This window comes from Quercus robur, chromosome 1 (assembly GCF_932294415.1).
Source record: "Quercus robur chromosome 1, dhQueRobu3.1, whole genome shotgun sequence".
In the NCBI taxonomy this organism is placed as follows: Eukaryota; Viridiplantae; Streptophyta; class Magnoliopsida; order Fagales; family Fagaceae; genus Quercus; species Quercus robur.
The window spans coordinates 19185247-19207376 of NC_065534.1; the positions used below are offsets into that span (position 1 = coordinate 19185247).

Below are 22130 nucleotides of genomic sequence, written 5' to 3' on the forward strand. Positions count from 1 at the left end.
GCACAAAGCCATTAGCACAAAGGTACAAGGCAAAATAAGTTTTGAGACAAAAACTCAACAGAGTCAATCAAGCTTTTTGATTTTCTAATTTTTATGTGATTTTTGGATTTTTGACACATGAAGCAAAAAGATTGAACAAACATAATCAAGAAATATTCACAAGAAGATAAGCAAACAACCAAAATAAAAAAATAACAAGCAAACCAGACAAACATAGTCACAAAGCATAGGAAGTATTAATGCATGGACATGTTGTAATGCTTATGCATGAGTACCCCTTTTCACCCACACGTCACTTGCGTTTGGGGTGATTTCCTTAAAGGATTGGGTACGGGAGTTAGGGCTTTCAAACCTTCGTGAGAAGCTTTCCAAGCAGTTGGTGAATGCACCAATCATCTTCATCACGTTCATCATTCCGTGATCTCCATTTTGCTCTCTAGATTGATCACCTGCCCAAGTTCTCTTATCAATTCTGGGTCCTCCTGACCTTTGAGGAGTTGCACTGTTCTTTGCTCTCAGCTTTTGGCAATTTGGTCGAGTGTGCCCTTGAAGTCCGCAATAATGGCACACATACGTTCCTCTAGGACCTCTTTGTGGTTGTGGACGTGACTTGACACGAGATTCAGACCTGCCCACATACTGATTACGATGATTCAGCATCCGTTGGTCCACCACATTCTTCTTCTCCTCCACCTCGAGCTTCACACTAGTAAGGTCAGCTACAACTGGATCTTTGGCCTTTACAAACTTCACTTCTTTAGTGACATTTCCAGATGAACTACTTCCTCCGGTATATCCCAGTCCGGATTTGTCTGAAAAGCTCTTTTGAGATGATATAACATCATCTAGCTTCTTGGTGGTGACCCTCTCTATTTTAGCATTTGCTTGCACAACCTCGTTCTCAAGAAATCTCACTTTAGTGTAAGCTTCGGACAGCTCACCATTCAGTGTTTCAATCTCGCATTTGGCCTCCCTATACCGGATTAGGAGACTTTTGTAGTCCTCCTCAGCTTTCTTCATTTTTCTCATAGCAACCTTGGCTACCCTTGTGTATTCACCCGACTTCTCCAAGAGTGAGTTGTAATTTTCTTGAAGATTTGCTGTGCTTTCTTCTTCTTCAGCTTCTGATTCTTCAACAATTCCTTGTGATTCATCATCACTATGTTCTCCAAGGTCTCGAACAAGCAAATTCAACTCATCCGAAGACTCAACATGAGCAATAGTCATGAAAGCTGAATAGTTCCCCTCTCCATCACAGCTCTCTTCAGATTCTGAGTCAGACGAATCTGAGTCACTCAAGGTCGTGGCATACACCTTGCCTTTCGATTTCAAATAATTCGGACATTCCTTCTTAAAGTGTCCATGCCCGTTGCATTCAAAACAAGTGACACCTTGTGTGGATTGGGATTCTTTTCCATCTTTCTTTTTGAAATCCCTCTTCTCCCTTCCAGAATTTTGGAATTTTCTCTTATCATCAAATTTTCCATTATTTTTGAATTTCAAAAACTTTCTGAAATTTTTAACAAGATAGGCTACATCTTTGTCAACCACATCTTCTCCCGATGAGTCTTGATCTTCCACCTTCTCATTAATGGTCTTTAGAGCAAGGGATTTACTCTTCCGTTGATTGGGCAGCGACATCTCATAAGTCTGCAGAGAACCAACCAGCTCCTGTACCTTGATGTCGTCAAGATCCTTACTCTCTTCAATGACTGTCACTTTAGCACGAAAACTTTCCGGCAATGATCGAAGGATCTTCCTTACAATCCTTGAGTCCTCCGTTTTCTCCCCCAAGTTAAACTTACTGACAACCACCTCATTTAGCTTCCCATAGAAAGAGTCAAAAGACTCATCCTCACTCATTTTAAGCTCCTCAAACCGAGTGGTCAGCATTTGTAACTTGGTGTCTTTCACTTTCTTCGTGCCTTTATAAGTTGTTTCCAGAATCTCCCATGCATCTTTGGCAATGGTAATGTGAGAAATCCTGTGAAATTCATCTGGAGACACACCACAGAAAATAGCATTTAGTGCTTTACTGTTAGCATTAGATGCAGCAAGTGCTGCCTTATCCCATGTGGATTTTGCTGCCTCAGGTTTGGTCCAACCAATCTCAACAGCATCCCACACGGATTCATCAATAGAGCATAGAAAAGCTCTCATACGAACCTTCCAAAACGCATAATTACTTCCATCAAAATATGGAGGTGCATTAAGGGATTGAGACCTATCCATCTCAAAAAGGGAGTCAAGGATCACACAATGGTAATGAAACCAAACAGCAGTGTACCTGCTCTGATACCAATTGAAAGTTCAAAAACGTGTACCAATACACTTTTGAACGTTTAGACCCCCAAAAATTAACTTAACCAACACAAGCAATATGTTAAACAACAAGTGTGCGGAAACTTAACATATGCTATAATATGAAATTGGATAAACAACTATCTAAGCCATAACAAAGTAAACCACAACAGATAATGTAAAGGCAGAGATAGAGAGGAAGGAAGATGCAAACACAAAGATAACACCCGATGTGTTATCGAAGAGGAAACCGAAGTCCTCGGCGAAAAACCTCTCCACCGCCCTCCAAGCGGTAAACAATCCACTAGAAAATACAGTTGGGATACAAGGACAGCAATAGACCCTCCAAGCCTAATCTACCCAGTGCACCTAAGCCCTCCAAGCTTCTTGCTCCAATGAGGTTGCGCCGAACCTTTTTCTTTTCTAGCTTCCCGGATTCCGCTACTACACCGTAGCATCAACCAATGAAGATTGACTCCTTCCTAACTGCTTCCCAGAACTCCAAACGACTGTCTCACAGAGATGATAATGGTGAGAACCAGGTTTGGTATAATGCCTCTCAAGGTTTTGACAATGGAGAGGAAGAGAGTGAGGGATTTTGATGAGACTCTAAGGTAGGGATTATGTGTGAAACAATCTTGTTTTTCTTTAGGGTTTCTCTCTCAAAATTCGCTCTGGAAGCTCTCTTTCAATCGTGGGTTAAAGGGGTATTTATACTGGAGTGAAGAGGAATGTGAAACGTCAGGTTTTTCCAAAACAGGGGTGGCTCGCGGCTTGACCTCGCGGCTTGACCAAGTTGCGAGATCCAGTCGCGAGTTAACCGTATGGCCAGTTGTCCTGTTTTGTCCTGTAGTGCTCCAGCTAGCATGACTGTTCATCTTCCAGCATGCTTTGCATGTGTGCAGCTTCTGGCGGCTTGCAGCCGCGAGTCCACCCGCGAGTCCCAGCCGCGACACTCTGTTTTCTTGCACACTCTTGAGCAATCTTCACTCTATCTCACTCACTACCCTTACAACAAACCCACCTAAATACAGGGTTACTAAATGCTGAATTACAAGCAAATTTGGCACGGAATAAAGCCAATTAGATGGTTGAATAAATTCAACCTTACAAAATCCTACCTCCTCCTGTTGGGTTTCGTGCTTTTCTTCCTCCTCTTCTTCTTCTTAATTTCGGTCTCTTCTTCTTCCTCTTCTTCTTCCTCTTCTTCTTCTTCTTCTTCTTTTGGTTTCGGTCTGTTACCTGACTACCTCTTCTTCTTTATTTGTGTGTCTTAGCTGTCCTCCACTTGTGTTTAGAGTTTAGACTTTAGAGTCTTTAGGCTTCAGATATTTTCTTTGTTTTGTGGTGTTTGTGAGCCCCACGTAATACTCATTCCTTCCAGGCTCTTTTGTTTTGTCCGTTTGAATTTAATTAACATTTTTTTTTTGCTTTGTTTTGTTTTTGTCAACCTCACGTGACTCATAATAAAAAAGAAACTTTCAACCTTTTGATTCTATAGTCACTAAAATTAGAAAAAGCATAAGACTATAAAATTGAAAGTTCAAATAGTGTAAAAACACCCTTGAATGTTTAGACCCCCAATTTACAAATTAATCAATTCAAGCTTTATGTCAAACAACTAGTGTCTGGAAAATGAACAAAAACTATAGAACAAAATTGGAAAACTATCTAAGCCAAATTAAAATCACAACCCACAGCAGATAATAAAAGGCAAAGATAAAAGGGAAGGAAGATGCAAACAGAAGGACAACACGCAATGTGTTATCGAAGAGGAAACCGAAGCCCTCGGCGTAAAACCTCTCCGCCGCCCTCCAAGCGGTAAACAGTCCACTAGAAAATGTAGTTGGGATACATGGACAGCAATAGACCCTCCAAGCCAAATCTACTAGTGCACCTAAGCCCTCCAAGCTTCTTGCTTCAATGAGGTTGCGTTGAACCTTTTTCTTTTCTAGCTTCTCGGATTCCGCTACTTGACCATAGCATCAACCAATGTAAATTGGTTCCTTCCTAACTGCTTCCCAGAACACTAAACAACCCTCTCACAGTAATGAACATGGCGAGAACAATGTTTTGGTAAAATGCCTCTCAAGGATTTGACAATAGAGAGGAAGAGAGTTGAGGAATTTAAAGAGACTCTTATGTAAAGATTGTAGATGAATCAATCTTGTTTTACTCTAGGGTTTCTCTCTCAAAATTCTCTCTGGAAGCTCTCTGTCATTTGTGGGTATAAGGGGTATATATATACTAGGGTGAGAGAGGAATGTGAAACGTCAGGTTTTTTAAAACAGGGATGGCTCGCAGCTTGGCCTCGTGACTTAACTGAGTCGCGAGATCCAGTCGCGAGATAACCAAATGGCCAGTTGTCCTATTTTGTCCTGTAGTGCTCCAGCTAGCGTGACGCTTCAACTTCTGGCATGCTTGGCACGTGTGCTGCATCTGGTGGCTTGCAGCCGTGAGTCACCCGCGAGACTCTGCTTTCTTGCACACTCTTGAGCATTCAATCACTCTATCTCACTCACTACCCTTACAAAAAAACCCACCTAAATACAAGGTTACTAAATGCTAAAATACAAGCAAATTTGGCACGGAATAAAGCTAACAAGATGGTTGATTAAATTCCGCACATATATTGTTTGAATATAAGCTTTTGTAAGGTTGAATTTAATCAACCAAAAGCTTATATTCAAACAATATATGTGCGGAATATGAAATATAAGCAATACCCAAATTAGCAAACTACTCTAAGCCATTAATTAATCACAACTAGCAGAAATTAAAAGCTAAGAGTAAGGGAAAGAGAGATGCAAACACAAGATAACACCGGCATGTGTTATCGAAGAGGAAACCAAAGAACTCGGCGAAAAACCTCTCCGCTGCCGTCCAAGCGGTAAATGATCCACTATAAAATCAGTTGGGATACATGAATAGCAATAGACCCTCCAAGCCTAATCTACCCAATGCACCTAAGCCCTCCAAGCTTCTTACTCCAACAAGGTTACGCCGAACCGTGTCTTCTCTAGCTTTCCGAATCCCGCAATTAGTCCATTGCATCAACTAATATGAATTGATTCTCTCTTGAACTACTTCCCAAACACCAAGAACCTTCACACTATTCTGAATTTGGTGAGGTAAGGATTTGGTTTATGATCCTCTCATGGGTATGACAATGGAGAGGGTGAGAGTAGAGGAATTTGGATAATCAAGTGTATAAGATTGTGGATGAATCAATCTTGTTTTTCTCTAGGGTTTCTCTCCCAAATTCTCTCTAGAAGCACTCTACATTTCGTGGGAATAAGGGTATTTATAGTCGGGTATGAGATGGAATGTGAAAAGACACTTTTAGCAAAACAGGGTGCACTGGTAAGTCACTTGCAACTGGGATGAGTCACGAGTTACCAGACTAGGCCAAACTGTACTTTTTGTCTTGTAGTGATCTAGCTGGCCTGACTCTTCATCTTCCTACATGCTTCACACTTGTGCTTCATTTTGGCGAGTCACCACTCGCAAGTCAGTCGCGAGTCCAATCTCGAGTCACCTTCTTGTTGCACACTCTTGATCAAATCCTCACACTCTCTCACACATGACTCTTACATTATCCCCACCTAAATACAGGGTTTCTAAATGCTGAATTACAAGCAAATTTAGTACGGAATAAAGTTAACACTTAGTTGAATAAATTCAACTTCACAAGGGAGAATAATATATTTACCATGAAATGATGTTGCATGAGCCAAAGAAAAGAAAAAGGTTGAAAGCTTTATTGAAAGAAATGAAATCTTTGTCTAAGAACCACTCCTATGAGTTAGTGAAATTGCCTAGTGCATGAAAGCATTCAAGAATAAGTAGTTTTTCATATTGAACTTTAAACCAAATAGCTCATGGCCAAGGAACAAGGTGCGATACTGTGATTGATTTTAAAGAATTCTCCTCACCTACAAATAAAAAAAAGGTCCCCTATTAGAGTTATTTTCGGTTTGGTTGTAAACACAAATTCGGAGATCGAACAGCTTGATGTGAAGAGTAATTTAATCTTTGGCGACATAAATGAAGAAATTTATATAGATTAATCAAAAGGTTTCAGGCCCTTCAGGGTTAAATTTAAAGCGGATTTGCTTTGATGGTTGATAAAGAATTTGTATCTCTAGCCAGCACCAAGGTAATGCAAAGAAATTTTATTCATGTATGGTTGAGCATGGGTATAACAAGACTACGTATGATTATTGTGTGTTAAGAAATTTCTGATGGTGATTTTATTATTCTATTTGTTGAACACATGATGGTTGTCGGTTTCTACCTTTTACTCCCAAAAAAAAAAAAAAGTGATGGTTGTTGGTCTTGACACACTTGTAAAATTGACAAGTTGATGAAGGAGTAGATTAAATTATTTAGTGTAACGGGCTTAGAACTTGCAAAACAGATACTCGTATGAGGAAAGTTATGTTGAGAATGTGTTAGATCGATGTAAAATGGGTTACGGCAAAACTAGTGAGTTCTCCGCTTGCAACTGCAACTCACTAGTCCTTGATAAATTTAATTTTGTCGTAAAAGGAAATAGAATATATATATATATATATTGTTTTTAGGAATGGAATATATATATATATATATATATATTGTCTATTGGAATTCACACACGTAGTTGTCTGATAATTTTGTTTTCTAAGAAATATTTGGTTAGGTGTAAACAATATGACTTCATGTCTAAACAGTAAAGAAATTTTCAACTCTAAACCAAATACAGCATAACATGATGAGAAATCAAAACAGGGGAAGCGGCAAGAATATCCCAGATGCCATGGTGGTTGACAAATGACAATGACAACTACTAGTTGTTGGTTCTGGAAAACTATTAAAAAGTATTTAGTACCCACCAATTAAGATAAGGTCAACGTGATAATTTCAAACCACTGGACTTGGAGAATTTAAGCCAAGTATTGTTATATTGCACGCAGCCTACAACGGTAAAACTTTCACTAATTAATGATTCGGACAGAGTCAACATTCATGGAAGCTTCAGACATTTCAATTTTTAATACACAATCAATCAACATAAGGTTTATTTGTGGGTATAGGACAAAGAAACATTATTTTTGATAAGATAGGATTGGACCAAAGCAACATTAAAACAGCACAATGGCATTGAAGAGGTCCCATTTGATTGGCTTTTAACAATGTACAACAAATAGTAGTTAAAGAATGGTTCATTCATTAAATAAAAAAATGCGATAACCGTTGAAGAATTACCAAGTCTTATATGCTCTCTGTTTGTGCAAAAACATAGACCGCTTCTGTGACTCCTCTCAATAAATAGACATTCCCATATGCATTGTTTCCCATCCCTCACCCAAAGCAAGAATACGCAAAATACTACACAGCAAGAGAAAGAACCTCAAATATGATGAAAGTTGTAATTGTGGCCATTTTGGCTTTGGCAACCACCCTTGTTTCAGCTTATGACCCTAGTCCTTTGCAAGACTTTTGTGTAGCAACTAACAACACCGATTCTGCTGGTATGTACATACTCTCATTCTTATTAGTAGAATTATCATAACGTTCTTTTGAAATCATTATAAGTTTGACACATTCCTTTGAATTATGCCCAATACTTATACCACCTACCTTAGATTTATTTTATTTCTTCTGCAAGACATGTTCTTGTCCATTGTTACAGAAGTGTCTTATTTCTGTCAATAACAAACTTTTCTTTGTGCAGTTTTTGTGAATGGAAAATTTTGCAAGGACCCAACGCTTGTCACAGCCAATGATTTTTTCTTCTCTGGACTCAATATTCCTGGAAACACAGCTGCAAATAAAGTCGGATCAAATGTCACTCTTGTGAACGTCGATAAATTACCAGGTCTCAACACTCTAGGCATATCTTTGGCTCGCCTTGACTTTGCTCCATATGGCTTGAATCCTCCTCACACTCACCCTCGCGGCACTGAGCTTTTGGTTGTCATAGAGGGTACTCTCTTAGTTGGATTTGTCACCTCCAACCCAAACAAACTCTTCACCAAAGTTCTTAATGTGGGCGATGTCTTTGTATTCCCAATTGGTCTCATTCACTTCCAATTCAACATAGGGCAGACTAATGCTGTTGCCTTTGCTGGTCTCAGTAGCCAAAATCCTGGAGTGATCACCATAGCAAATGCTGTCTTTGGATCTAATCCTCCAATTAATCCTGATGTTCTCACCAAGGCCTTCCAGTTAGACAAGAATGTAGTTGAATATCTTCAGAAACAATTCTAGTCAAACCACAAATAGGAAAAATATGTGTAAATTGGGATGGTGAACCACTAAATTGTTTGAATAAAGTTTGTTTGGTTTCCCTCATTGTAACGCCACAAATATAATTACTATCAAATAAAATGGTTTCTTATGATTGTTTTTTTGTGTCATGGACTCATGGTGTGATAACAAAAGCAAAGCATTTAGTTCACGACTAAATCTTGATTACAACATAAATCCACAATGTTTGAAATCACAAGCACTTTTTTTTAAAAGAAAAACACAAGCACTGATAAAGTGATCAAAATTGTAATAAAAATAGACAGAATTATTATTCTCATTTTTACAAAATGACATTTCAAATTGAGGTATATGTTGCGAGAAAATCTACCACGCGTCAGGTGCATGTACCCCTTTCGTGTGAAAGGGAGGATAAATGCGCCCGATGCATGTATACTACCTCCTCAGTACGTAGCACATATTCTATGTCAAACAGCAGTCCTAAACTCGATGTAAAATTTTCACAATGTTGAAATAGTAAGAGTATTTACTATTGAGAATCTATAACTCGATGTATACATACAGAGGAAACATGGAAAGAAAAATTAATATGAGGTAAGGAAACATAATACCTAAGCTGTTAAAAAAATTATTCAGGGAAATTACATAAAGAGACCCAAAGTTTATTTCCTATTTTAAATTAAGTCTCAAGTTTTTGATTTTGTCAATTTGAAGCCCATGCCCATCTTTATTATTCATTTACATTATTCTATTTCTAGGCTGAAATAGAGCACAAAAAAAGAGAAAATAGATGATAAAATATTGCATTTCACTTAAGTAACCATTTTCAATTTTTGGCAAATATTTTTCCCCTAAACAAAACTTTCTCACTCTAGAAAGGTTTTTCTCTTTCTACTATCTTTGTTCAATGAATGTCAAATTTATTTTGTTAGCTCCATAATTTAGGTTGGCAAACCCTAAACAAAAATGTTTCTGCTATGTATCTTGGAAGCATGTTTTTGAAGTCAAGACAGCTACCTAGTTTCTATAGATCATATTCAACTTGTAGCCTATTCAATAAATTTGGATTGATCGAGTTTTAATGTGTTTGAAGTGAAGACAGGTACTAGTCAAAATGAAAATTCATCTCGTCAAGCCTCTACAATTTCATGCAACCAAGGCTTAACAATAATAGAAAACCCTAGAGAACGTGGAAAAGACTTGGAGAGCCACTAATTGTCTATCTACGGTTCTTGTGCCCCTTTGGGCACAAGTGCACGCGATGAGTTTTGGTTCTCCTTTGTGGGGTGTACACCTTGGCCTAGGTTGGACCATGGTGGAGGGTGTAAATGGAGTTGCCACCTAGAATAGGTCTAGGAACCATAAATGTAGCACCCTTGTGGAAGGACTAATCTTTACCAGAGAACATGTCTAGAGTTTAGGTATAGGGATGAAAAGGTGTTAGGCACCCAACCCCACCCAACCCATGGGTCAGCCTCCACTCAATGTGTTCCAAATCTTAATCTCATTAAAGGGTTATTTAATATGTTATTCTAAACTCACCTGCACTCTAGCATGCGTCTAATACAAACAAACATGGCATATCATCCTTTAAGCCTAGCATTCATCTATCGTGACATTAAACATATATCACCAAGGGCAGCAAATATCACAAGGCAGATTAAGCAATTATATTCAAACATAGCATCATGACATTCAACCAAGCCTATTATCAAATATTTAAGCAACTCATGTTCAATCAAACAAATGCATATTCATGTGATCTATGCATGACTTACCTCACTGCACCACAACACTTATGCATCAATGCATGTTCATGTTCATATGTATGTTCATGATATTCAACCAAACAATAACCATAATCAGGATCTAAGCAATAAACAAGGGAAAAAAAAAAACATGTTAAAAACCTAAAATAGAGCCTAAAACAAAGGAAACAGAGACTAAACATGTGAAAGAAAACTAGATATGGGTTCCTGTGCAAGGGTGTGCGTGCACATAACACCTCAAGTATGCGTATGCATGCATAAAGCATGCGCACACATACAAACCCAGAAACCTAAACCTCGGCAAATAGAATAGAAACTAAACAAAAACATGAAAACTAGCAACCTATTATGCTTCAGATATAAACATAAAACAAGCCTAAGTTAACATAAACACTATGAAAGTAATAAAACATATAAACAACACACACACACACACTCACACACACACACAAAAAACAAAGAGATTGGAGAGTCAAAGTTAGAACCTTTACCTCAACACAAGAACTCTTTAGAGCTTGATTTGACTTCCCTTCAATCAATCTAATCAACAAGAAAACCAGTAGGTTAGTAAGCTTTAGAACTCAAAAGCCAAGACCAAAATAGGACCCAAGCAAGCAAAACTTGACCTGAGGATGTTTTGTGAAAAACTCCCTCTTTGATTTACTATTTTCTAGTATATCTTGCATATATTCGCCCTTCTTTGAAAAGTGCCTTTTATGGCTTTATGTAGTGGTAAAATAGGGGTGTGGGGCGATTCTCGGATGATGTGGGATTCGTTCCACACAAATTTAAATAAAAAAATAAAAAACCTTTCCTTTCTTATAATTTTGGAACCCTAGTTGCATACGCATACTCAGGGAATGCATGTGCATGCCCTAAGCATGCGTACGCACAACATGAGTGTGCATGCGCATACGCATGTATGTGTATGCACACTTAGGGTTTCCTGTGCCTTTTCTTTTCCAAAAATAATTTTATTTTCTCCATAAATATTTCCTCAAGTCTAGATTTCACAAGAATGGGCCCCAAATCAACCTTGGGCCTCAGAGTAATGTCTTCATTAGGGAACGGGGGCCCGAGTTGTAAGGGATACAAAATGAGGTGTCTACAATCCCCTACTCTTAAAAGCCTTTACCGGTGATCTAGTGTAAAGTATTTTCAGATTTTGTGGTGTAGAAGATACTGCCTTTCTAGAAGATCAAGTTTCTAGAACAAAATCTTCAAGTGGGTACTTGAAGTTTTAGAAGGGAGGTTCATGTGGAACAAAGCCTACTATTCAAGTGGGTAACATTAGTAAATACTAATGGGTTGTATCAATTTAGAATATGGCTATTCTGATATTGTAAAAAATTCAATTCAATTAGTGGATTTATTTTGGTTATGGGGTCGGTGGAGAAGCCCCCGTAGTCGTTTTTTTCCTTTGGATAATTTCCCATTGGTTTTTCCCTACATCACCATATTGTGCATTATTTATTTTCATTGTTATTTGTTTTGTTGCACAATATTGGTGTAGTCTTTAGCCAAAGCCAAATCATAATTTAACTAATTAACTACTTGGCTTAAAATTGGTTAAATTGCATATCTGAGGTCTAAAGGAACTAACATATTTATAAGGAAACCTTATGTGAAACACGGAGTTTAATTAATGGTTTTTTCTTTTATTTGCTCTGAATAACGAAAATGGATAACTAAGATGGACAAGGATCTTAAATTGAAAGAATTTCATGAATTTGAGATTTTAATTCACAAAATTGGCAATATAGGATCAAATTTGAAATATGGTAAATTTTGGGTCTTTTATGTAATTAAATTTTCTCTATCACCATCACCATGCTCAAAATTTTAGCCGAAACTCATTTGGTTGCCATGGATAGCTTTCGGCAATACAAAATTCTCTCTATTACCATCACCATACTTATGCCGGGGTAGAAATGTGAAAGATATAATGCTTTTTCACAAATGAATTGTTGAACTTTCTACTTAATTTTTCTAAAACAACTTTTAAATTAATTAAAGAATTAGTAGTATTCTACATACAAAATAATAAGGGGAAAATTACATAAGAAACCCACAATGTATACCATGTTTTAGATTAGGTCTCAAGTCTTTAAATTGATCAATTAAAGATCCAAAGTTATGAAATTGTTTCAATTTAAGGTCCATTTCAGTCTCCATTATTTTTTTTATGTTGTTCTGGGCAATATCAAAGAAAAAATAAAAAGAGAAAACCATGGATTAAACTTTGTGTTCACCTAAGGCTTGCTTATAAATCAACATGGCTGTCATTGAACGAAGTGTGTAGAGAGAAAACTCTTTCTTTGGAGAGAGAAAATTTCTTTCTAAGTGAGAAAATGATTGTTAGAAAATCGAAATTGATTAAAGTAAAATAGAAAATTAATTGACAAAATGTTTTATAAGTTTGGGACTTTAATTGACAAAATTAAAAACTTGAGACCTTATTTGAAACAAGATGTAAACTCTAGCCTTGTTATGTAATTTCCCCAAATAGTCGTATTTAATTGCTTTAATATTTCATTTGTTAACTTCTTTCCCTAGTGTAATTTTTTCCATGTTTCCTCATTATGAATATATAGACCATAGTGTTGTAGAACTTCAATACTCTTACTATTTTAACATCGAAAATGTTGCTTAAATGTTACATTTAGGACTGTTTCTACATAGATAGGTGCTACTGAGCCCTAAATTTGATCTGCCATTTATAAACTTCTGTCTATTTTTAACACGATTTTGATCAGTTTTAAATATAATTTCTTGTAATTTCAATCGCTGTGGATCAAAGGTGTAATCAAGATTTAGTTGTACGCTAATTTCTCTGCATTTTCTATGACACCATGACACAAAAAAAAAAAAAAAAAAAAAAAAATCATAAGAAAATTTTATTTGATAATAATATTTTAATGGCAATACAATTTGGGAAACAAGGAAAATTTTAATCAAACTCTGCTATGTAAAGGTTAATCATTCCTATTACAAATATTTTTCCTAATTGTGGTTTAACTAGAATTGTTTTTGAAGATATTCGACAACATTCTTGTCCAATTGGAAGGCCTTGGCAAGAACATCAAGATTGATTGGAGGATTAGATCCAAAGACAGCGTTTGCTATGGTGATCAACCCAGGATTCTGACTGCTAAGACCAGCAAAGGCAACAGCATTGGTTTGCCCTACGTTGAATTGGAAGTGAATGAGACCAATTGGGAATACAAAGACGTCTCCCTTGTTTAGAACTTTGGTGAAGAGTTTGTTTGGATTGGATGTGACAAATCCAACTAAGAGCGTACCCTCTATGACTACCAAAAGCTCAGTGCCCCGAGGGTGAGTGTGAGGTGGATTCAAACCATATGGTGCAAAGTCAAGGCGAGCCAAAGATATGCCTAGAGTGTTGAGACCTGGTAATTTATCGACGTTCACAAGATTGACACTTGATCCGACTTTATTTGCAGTTGTGTTTCCAGGAATATTGAGTCCAGAGAAGAAAAAATCGTTGGCTGTGACAAGTGTTGGGTCCTTGCAAAATTTTCCATTCACGAAAACTGCACAAAGAAAAGTTTGTTATTGTCACAAATTAGACAGTTCTGTAACAATTGACAACATGTCATGTAGGGGGAAAAAATGTGATAGAGATGATATAACCGGCGGCATAAATTCATCAATGAGTAGAACATTTAATGATTTCAAAAGAAAGTGATAATAATACTACTACAGCTAATAATAACAAGATTATGTACGTACCAGCAGAATTGGTGTTGTTAATTGCAACACAAAAGTCTTGCAAAGGACTAGGGTCATAGGCAGAAGCAAGGGAGGATGCCAAAGCCAAAAGGGCCACAGTTACAAGGTAAGAAACAACTTTCTTCATATTTGAGATTCTAGTAGAGTACTCTGCGTATTCTTGCTTTGGTGAGGGGTGGGAAGCATAGCATATGGGGATATGTGTATTTATATATAGGAGTCAGTGAACTGGTCAATTGATTTTTAATAAACGGAGCATATAAGACTTGGCAATTATTCAACCTTAATCACAAATTTTTATTTAATGGGTTATCCATTCTTTAACCACTACTAGTCGTATATTTTTGTTTATTCAAAAATGGCAGAAATTTATTTAAGAAAAAAGAGCATGTACAATATTAAAAAGAGAAGTAAGGAGCCTATGTATTTGCTAAAAGCAATCAAATTGGACCTCTTCAATGCCATTTTGAAGTTTTAACGTTGCTTTGGGCAACCCACAACTAAAGTTTATGTTGAAAGTATCTTTGAAATAGAATGACTGAAGCTCCCAAGTATGTTGACTCTGTCCTCATCAATGAAGTGGTCCACCATTGTAGGCTGCAGCTGGGGATATGCAATACAACTATGCTTTGCGTAAATTCTCTAAGTTGAATGGTTTGAACTTATCTTGTATTGACCCCATCTTAATTGGTGAGTACTAAATACTTTTAATGATTAGTTTGATTTAATTGTTTTCTAGAACCATGACTACCAAATCTTCTGGTATATTCTTGCCATTTCCCCTCTTTTGTTCTCTCTTCATATTTAGTTAGTGTTGAAGATTTTTTCCTGCTTAGAGATGAAGTTAGCCCGCCCTCAAACAAATGGGGGATTCAGCCATGAGTTTGGATGCCAGGTCTTGAAAACGAGGAGAATGCATGCCTTCGTAAAGAGATCTGCTAACAGATCGAGCCTAGACATGAACTTTCCTTTTCCCTCATTAAGTGATAATTAACCTCAATATGGTTTGTTCTTATGTGAAAATAAGATTAGAAGCAATGGCTAAGGTGGAGATATTATCGCACCATAGAGCAGGAATATGAGAAAGAAAGTCACCAACGTCTTTTAGTATCATCTTTAGCCAATGTTGCCAAAGTTCCATATTCAGCTTCTGTTAACAAGTGAGTTACGGTTGCTTATCTCTTTGCAAACCAAGTAACAGGAGTGTTGCCTAAGAAAATGACAGAGCCTGTGGTTGAGCGCCAGTCAATGGGATTCTTGGGCTAATCTGCGTCTGTAAATGCAGAGAGAGCAAGTGAGCCAGGGCAAAGGATAGCCCAAGGCAAAATCTATTGAAGATACTTTTAGCAGCAATTAAATGGTATTGAGTAGATTGATTCATGAATTGACATGTTTGATGGACTGCAAAGGAGAGATCAGGCCTTGTGAAAGTTAGGTGGTTGAAGCTTCGAAAGATAAACAGGTATTTGTACGCATTTTGCATTTCAAGCTTCAAAACCAAATGTCAAGTAGTTGGGTGGTTGAACGTTTGAACCATGCTCTTGGGGTCTGTTTAAGGCCATAAATTGACTTATGGAGGTGACAAACATTATGAGGAAATGAAGGATACACATATTATTGGGGTTCTGACTAGTGTCCAGTTGCGTGAAGGACCAGACCAGACTTATGAAACAAGACCAAGTATAGTTCTTATAGTGGCAAGTTTGACTACTGGACTGAAATTTTCATTTTAGTCAATGCCATATTGTTGAAGATAACCTTTAACTAATAACCGAGAATTGTACCTTGCAATCGACCCCATCACTCTTGTGCTTGAGCTAATACACCCATTTACAACCCACAACGTTCTTGTTAGTAGAAGCTGGGACCAAGGTCCAGTTCTGTTGCCTCAAAAGTGTTTGAAATTCAGCATCCATGGCTGCACTACATTGAAAATACTTGGAAGCAATGTGATAGGTTGGAGGCTCAATGAAAGAATAGTAAATGGTGGCTTTAAAACATAATTTTGGCTAGAAAATTCCACCTTTGGATCATGTTTGCATAGAATGAGTGTTTGAAGGAAGAGCTGTAGTATGTGGAAGAACATTAAACTTAGGTTGAGTTTCTGATGAGAAAATGTCAGATGAAGTGTTCTATATAGTGAACAAAGGATAAGTTGATTGTAGAAGAGAACAATCAGAAGTTGGAAGAGATGTGGCAACAGGTGAAGAGGGCTGTGTATTCACAGGAAGGTAATAGGAAGGGAAGGACAGAAGGTGAGGTTGAATAGGAGATGCTATTGAAGGCAACGTTGGATTGAGTGATGTTAGAGGGCCTAAGATAGATGGTTGAGAATAGGAAGGCAATTTTTTTTCCCCTGAATAGAATAGGAATGCAACTAAATAACTGGAGAGAGCCAAGAGGCATATACCATTTTGTGAGACATTAGAATTTGAAGATAAAGAATAATTTAAATTAAAATAGAAAGTAAACAAGGATTCATTAAAAAGAACATGGAAAATTATATAAATTTCTGCTTATGGTTTTGTTGAGGCAATGGTATTCTTTTGAATTAGGAGGATAACCTATGAATACATATTTTACCTATCTAGGTTGAAGTTTGTGCTTGGAGTAAGGCCATAGAAGTGGATAACAAGTACAACCCAAGGTGTAAGGTTGAATTTAATCAACCATTTTATTGGCTTTATTCCATGCCAAATTTGCTTGTATTTCAGTATTTAGTAACCCTGTATTTAGATGAGTTTGTTGTAAGGGTAGTGAGTGAGATAGAGTGTTAATTGCTCAAGAGTGTGCAAGAAAACAGAGACTCGCGGCTTGTTCTCGCGGGTGGCTCGCGGCTTCAAGCCACCAGACGCAGCACACGTGCCAAGCATGCCAGAAGGTGAACAGTCATGCTAGCTGGAGCACTACAGGACAAAACAGGACAACTGGCCATACGGTTATCTCGCGACTGGATCTCGCGACTCAGTCAAGTCGCGAGGTCAAGCCGCGAGCCACCCCTGTTTTGTAAATCCTGACGTTTCACATTCCTCTCTTACTCTAGTATAAATACCCCTTTCACCCACAAATGAAAGAGTGCTTTCAGAGAGAATTTTAAGAGAGAAACCTTAAAGCAAAACAAGATTGATTCACCCACAATCTATACATTAGAATCTCTTCAAATTCCTCAACTCTCTTCCTCTCTATTGTCAAATCCTCGAGAGGAATTTTACCAAACCTTGTTCTCACCATATTCATCACTGTGAGATGGCTGTTTGGATTTCTAGGAAGAAGTTAGGAAGGAACCAATCTACATTGGTGGATGCTACGGTCTAGTAGCGGAATCCGGGAAGCTAGAAAAGAAAAAGGTTCGGCGCAACCCTCGTTGGAGCAAGAAGCTTGGAGGGCTTAGGTGCACTAGGTAGATTAGGCTTGGAGGGTCTATTGCTGTCCATGTATCCCAACTGTATTTTCTAGTGGATTGTTTACCGCTTGGAGGGCGGCGAAGAGGTTTTACGCCGAGGGCTTCGGTTTCTTCTTCGATAACACATCGCGTGTTGTCTTTGTGTTTGTATCTTCCTTCCCTTTTATCTTTGTCTAACAAACTTGTTGATGGTCTTAAATGTGAAAATGAATCTCTTAAGATGCATGCCAAGTGTTTGATTGCTGAACCCATTGATAAAATGGATGATAATATTTGTTGCAATCATGTTGTGGTACCCGATTTTGTGCCTAGTGTGTGTTCTACCTTAAAGGACAAATCGGCATACATTCCTCCACATAAAAGAAATCAAAAGGTGGAGAGAAAGGCTGTTAAGTCAAAACCTTCGTTTAGGTCTCAACCTAAGGCTTTGGATGGATCTAAGTTTGTTCCAACTTGCCACCATTGTGGTGTGATTGGTCATATAAGACCTCAATGTCATAAGTTGAAGAGGGAACAAAACAATGTTGCTAGATCCATTCCCAAAAAGCCTAGTGGACCTAAACACATTGTTTGTCACCATTGTGGTGCCTTTGGTCATCTAAGACCTCATTGCTCTAAGTTTCAAGCTCTTAAGAGAATCAAAAGAAAAGAGAAACTTGAGTTTTTTGGAAGTTGTGCTAAAAAGAGTAAACTGGATTTGAGTGAAAATAGCATGTTGTTAAAGAAAATGTTTAATGCTCTTAACTCCTTGACTATGTGCATCTCCAGTTCTCATTCTTCCAACCCTCGTCTCGCTTCTCTTGAGACACTCATTCCAAACAATCGTTCCGTTTGGATGAGGAAGGGTTCCTATGGTTGAGCTTTTACTCTTTTGGTCCTTGATCTAATTCTTTCGATCTCTGTAGGACCCTTCATGCATTAAATGTCATATCTTCATGCATTTTGTGCATCTTGCATTTATTTGTATGCATTGTTTCGTTTTTTATCTTACTTTTATATTTCTATTTTGTGTGAGTAAAAATCCAAAACCACATAAAAAGTGAAAAATTCAAAAAGTTTGATTGTATTTGTTTGAGCACATATCACATGTGAGTTTGGCCTTGTACCTTTGTACAAATGGCTTTGTGCATTTTCGAGCTTAGCTTGTTATTTTTGTACTTATATCTTTGTGGGAAAAATCTTGACATCTTTGTGTGATTGTTGTAAATCGATCTTCAAGCTTGTCATGAATGATTAGTCAATAGTCATGTTGGTTTTGATACTTGCGTAGACTTGTGCTTATATCTCTTCCCACTCTTTTATTTTTATTGCTTAAAGAGCTCAATAAATGTAAATCTCAAAATGAAAAGAGATAATGAGCTGCAAAAGCCGTCGCAAATACTAGTATTCGACTAGGAAAAAGGGAAAGCGACTTAAATGAAATTGTATGATGCCCAAAAAGCTAAAGGCTTGTTCGTCAAATTGAAATATCACAAATTTCAGGCATCGATCTCAAAATGAGATTTTTTGATTCAAAATGATCAAATGTTATGAATTGTAAAGAAGCTAAATGAAAAGCTTCATCATATGTAATCATTTTCTTGTGGGAGGTCATATATGTTCATTTCTATAATTGAGATAGACCACTTGACTTAGCACTAGTTGTGTACAACTTGATTGAATTGATCATTGAAACTTCACTCTAGACTAAGGATTATTCCACATTTGATACACACACACAACACACATGCCTAATGTTCAATGAATGTCTTATTCATTTGTTAGATTGTACTTGTCTAAATGTGATGTGTGTGTGCTCAATCATATATGGTTCAATCCAAAAAGATTTTTGATCATTTTATATGTTTTTGGAAGTGATTTTTATCACTCTTTGAGTTCATGTTTAGTGCTTACTTTGTTTTTCAATGTTTAAACATGTTCTGAATTGAAAAACAGGTGTCAGAGTTTTTCGCGGCTCAGCTGGCGACTCGCCAGTCGCGAAACCCCAGTCGCGAGTTCATCCAGAAGCTTTTGGCGGCTCACTCGCGGCTTGCTCGCAGCTCACTCGTGACTCGCGAAAATTTTCTCGACTGAACCTCGCGACTCGCCCAGTCGCGAAACGCCCAGAAATAGCTTTTTAAAGGGCTTTTTGTGGGAAACTTGTTTTAAACCTCTCCCATCCTCTCTAAAACCCCTCTTTCAATATTTTTACATCAAAACCCAACTAATTTGAATGATTTTTCATTCCATTAACATGTCTAAGGTATTTATAAACTCTTTTCATTTATTTTGATCCTTAGATTATGTTTTGGAGAGTTTTGTGCTCTTGGTTGGGATTTTTATCATAGGGGTTGGGAAAACTTATTTTTTGTCAATTTTCTTCATGGGATTGGTTTCTTTTGCTGATTTGCATTGGATGTTGGCCCCTTGTGGCAGATAGAACATGTATTAAGGGTGGATTTCATGATGTTCATGCATTGTTTCACATTATTGTTCATAGTGTGCATGCTAGGTGTTTGATAAAATGCCTCTTAGTCATTTTCTCGCTTGTATGGACTCCGATGAGTACCAAACTTTGGGGTTTCTCATGTTTCCTCATTAGGAACATGTTTGGTTCATTGGTTGTGTATTTAACACACCTTACCCCACATGTGCATTTTTCATGCATTGGTCATGCATTGCACTTAACCACCTCTTGCACACACCTTTTCTACCCTTGTCATGCATTAGTCTTGACCTTGCTTCTTCATCCTAGCTTGTCATGTCTACCTTATGCTCTGTAGCATGTTACTTTGTCTTAGGTTTGAGCTTCATTTTCTCATTCATCTCGCACCCCTCATGCATCATTAGCATTGTTCGTACCTTCATCTCTTGCCCTCGTTTCTTCTTGACCATTTGTCTATTCCTGACAAAAAGGGGGAGAGTATACTCTAGAGAATATACCGGAGTATTTTGTCATTTTTATATGACTCTTATACACATCCTTAGGGGGAGAAATTCTATTTCTCATGCACATTTGTAGGGGGAGAGATATTCTATAGGGGAGATGCATATACCAAGGGGGAGAAGACATTGTGTTAACAATAAAACTTTATTGTGTTTGTTTTCTTGTATTGCATCGTGTTTGTGTTTTGGACATGCATATATCCCTATGCTATTGTGCTTCATTGAATGCATGTTCGAATAATCATTTGCTTTGCTATGTGATCATTGTAGTCATTTCTATATGACTGTTTTGGTGTATGATCAAGTTGCTCACATGTTTCACATTATGTTTACTTGATCGTAATTTGCTTGTTACATTATACTTGTCCTTTTATTACTTGCTTTACCTTGAGAGTCTAATGTGTTTTGTGCAAGTGTTTCAGGTTACAAGTATATATGTTCCAAGTGCATCACAGCTTCTCATCACTTTGAAGGGGAGAAACTTTATGCACTTTTAGTTTATATTGTTTAAGTTTTTATTCAATATAATGTGTTTGTACCCATGTGCTTTTGTAAGCTTTTAGGGTTATGTTTTTATGCATATTTGTAGGCTTTATGGTTTGTACCATGCTTTATGCAGCCTCTATGATTTTGTTAAATCAGTACTTCTATCCAAATGTCATGCATTTTCTGGTTAAGTACTGTCACTCTTGTGCCCTTGTAGGATTTTTCCTAGATGCATATACTTAGTGTATTATGCATTGGTTTAGTATTAGGCATACAAGTAACTTGCATTGTTCTTGTTAGCTTGTATGTTCAAGTGTTCATTCCAAGTGTGAATGAGCATTGTGATCACTACCTTGTAGTGATTGCTTGTTTGATCAAGTCATGGTTTGTTTCTTAACTCCATCTTTGCTTGATCACATATTGCTTGCTTCATATGCATTTCATGCTTTTCTGCATACAATGATCATGGTGTATTGTTGTGTTTCAGGAGATTCATGTTCATATGATTCAAGAGCTGCACAGTTTCTAGATTTAGGTGTGAGTGAGTTTTGCCATTGTTCCCAAACTCACGTTTAAGTCTAGAGTCTGTTTTAGGGTGTTTTGTCATGGAATAGCCAAAGGGGGAGATTGTAAGGTTGAATTTAATCAACCATGTGTTGGCTTTGTTCCATGACAAATTTGCTTGTAATATAGCACTTAGAAACCTTGTATTTAGGTGGGAATCATGTAAGGGTAGTGTGTGAGAAAGTGTGAAGAAATGCTCAAGACAGTGCAGTGAAGCAGAGACTCGCGGCTAGGACTCGCGGGTGGCTCGCGGCTTGCAAGCCGCCAAAAGTTGCTCACGTGCAGAGCATGCAGGGGAGCTGAACAGTCATGCCACCTGGAGCACTACACGACAAAAATCCAGACTGGCCATTAAGTTAGCTCGCGACTTGAACTCGCGACTCAGTCAAGTCGCGAGGTCAAGTCGCCAGCCAGCCCTGTTTTTGGAAAAACTGACTCTTCGCATTCCATTCTCACACCAGTATAAATACCCCTCATTCCCACAAAATATGTGTTGCTATTCAGAAAGAAAAACCCTAAGAGAGGTTTCTTCAAAACACCCACCCAATTAGAGAGAGCTACTCATTCTTAGAGAGAAATCTTTGTAGTCTCTTCTCATTCCCTCTCTCATTGTCATACCTATTGAGAGGAGATTTCTATCCAAACACTACCCACACCCATTTAGAGTGTTGAGTGTC

At 37.6% G+C, this 22130-nt stretch overlaps 2 protein-coding genes across 2 annotated transcripts; one reads left to right on the forward strand and one right to left on the reverse strand.

Moving 5' to 3' along the window:
- The first annotated feature begins 7621 nt into the window (after window positions 1–7621).
- On the forward strand, window positions 7622–8688 carry LOC126724283 (germin-like protein subfamily 1 member 7). The gene is made up of 2 exons (XM_050428861.1): window positions 7622–7814; window positions 8018–8688. Exons 1-2 carry the CDS (start codon window positions 7700–7702, stop codon window positions 8551–8553), a joined length of 651 nt encoding a protein of 216 aa, XP_050284818.1. The 5' UTR covers window positions 7622–7699; the 3' UTR covers window positions 8554–8688.
- Window positions 8689–13209: 4521 nt separating this feature from the next.
- Window positions 13210–14243, reverse strand: LOC126724264 (germin-like protein subfamily 1 member 7). The gene is made up of 2 exons (XM_050428777.1): window positions 14076–14243; window positions 13210–13876 (listed from the first exon to the last, which is right to left on the reverse strand). Exons 1-2 carry the CDS (start codon window positions 14200–14202, stop codon window positions 13341–13343), a joined length of 663 nt encoding a protein of 220 aa, XP_050284734.1. The 5' UTR covers window positions 14203–14243; the 3' UTR covers window positions 13210–13340.
- Window positions 14244–22130: the final 7887 nt, after the last annotated feature.

What these genes read in the sequence shown, in the direction of transcription:
- LOC126724264 (XM_050428777.1), bottom strand. Translation starts at nt 14,202, where the DNA reads ATGAAGAAAGTTGTTTCTTACCTTGTAACTGTGGCCCTTTTGGCTTTG. An exon ending in TAACAACACCAATTCTGCTG is followed by an intron (nt 13,877 to 14,075) that starts GTACGTACATAA and finishes TTCTTTGTGCAG; the next exon opens with TTTTCGTGAATGGAAAATTT.
- LOC126724283 (XM_050428861.1), top strand. Translation starts at nt 7,700, where the DNA reads ATGATGAAAGTTGTAATTGTGGCCATTTTGGCTTTGGCAACCACCCTT. An exon ending in TAACAACACCGATTCTGCTG is followed by an intron (nt 7,815 to 8,017) that starts GTATGTACATAC and finishes TTCTTTGTGCAG; the next exon opens with TTTTTGTGAATGGAAAATTT.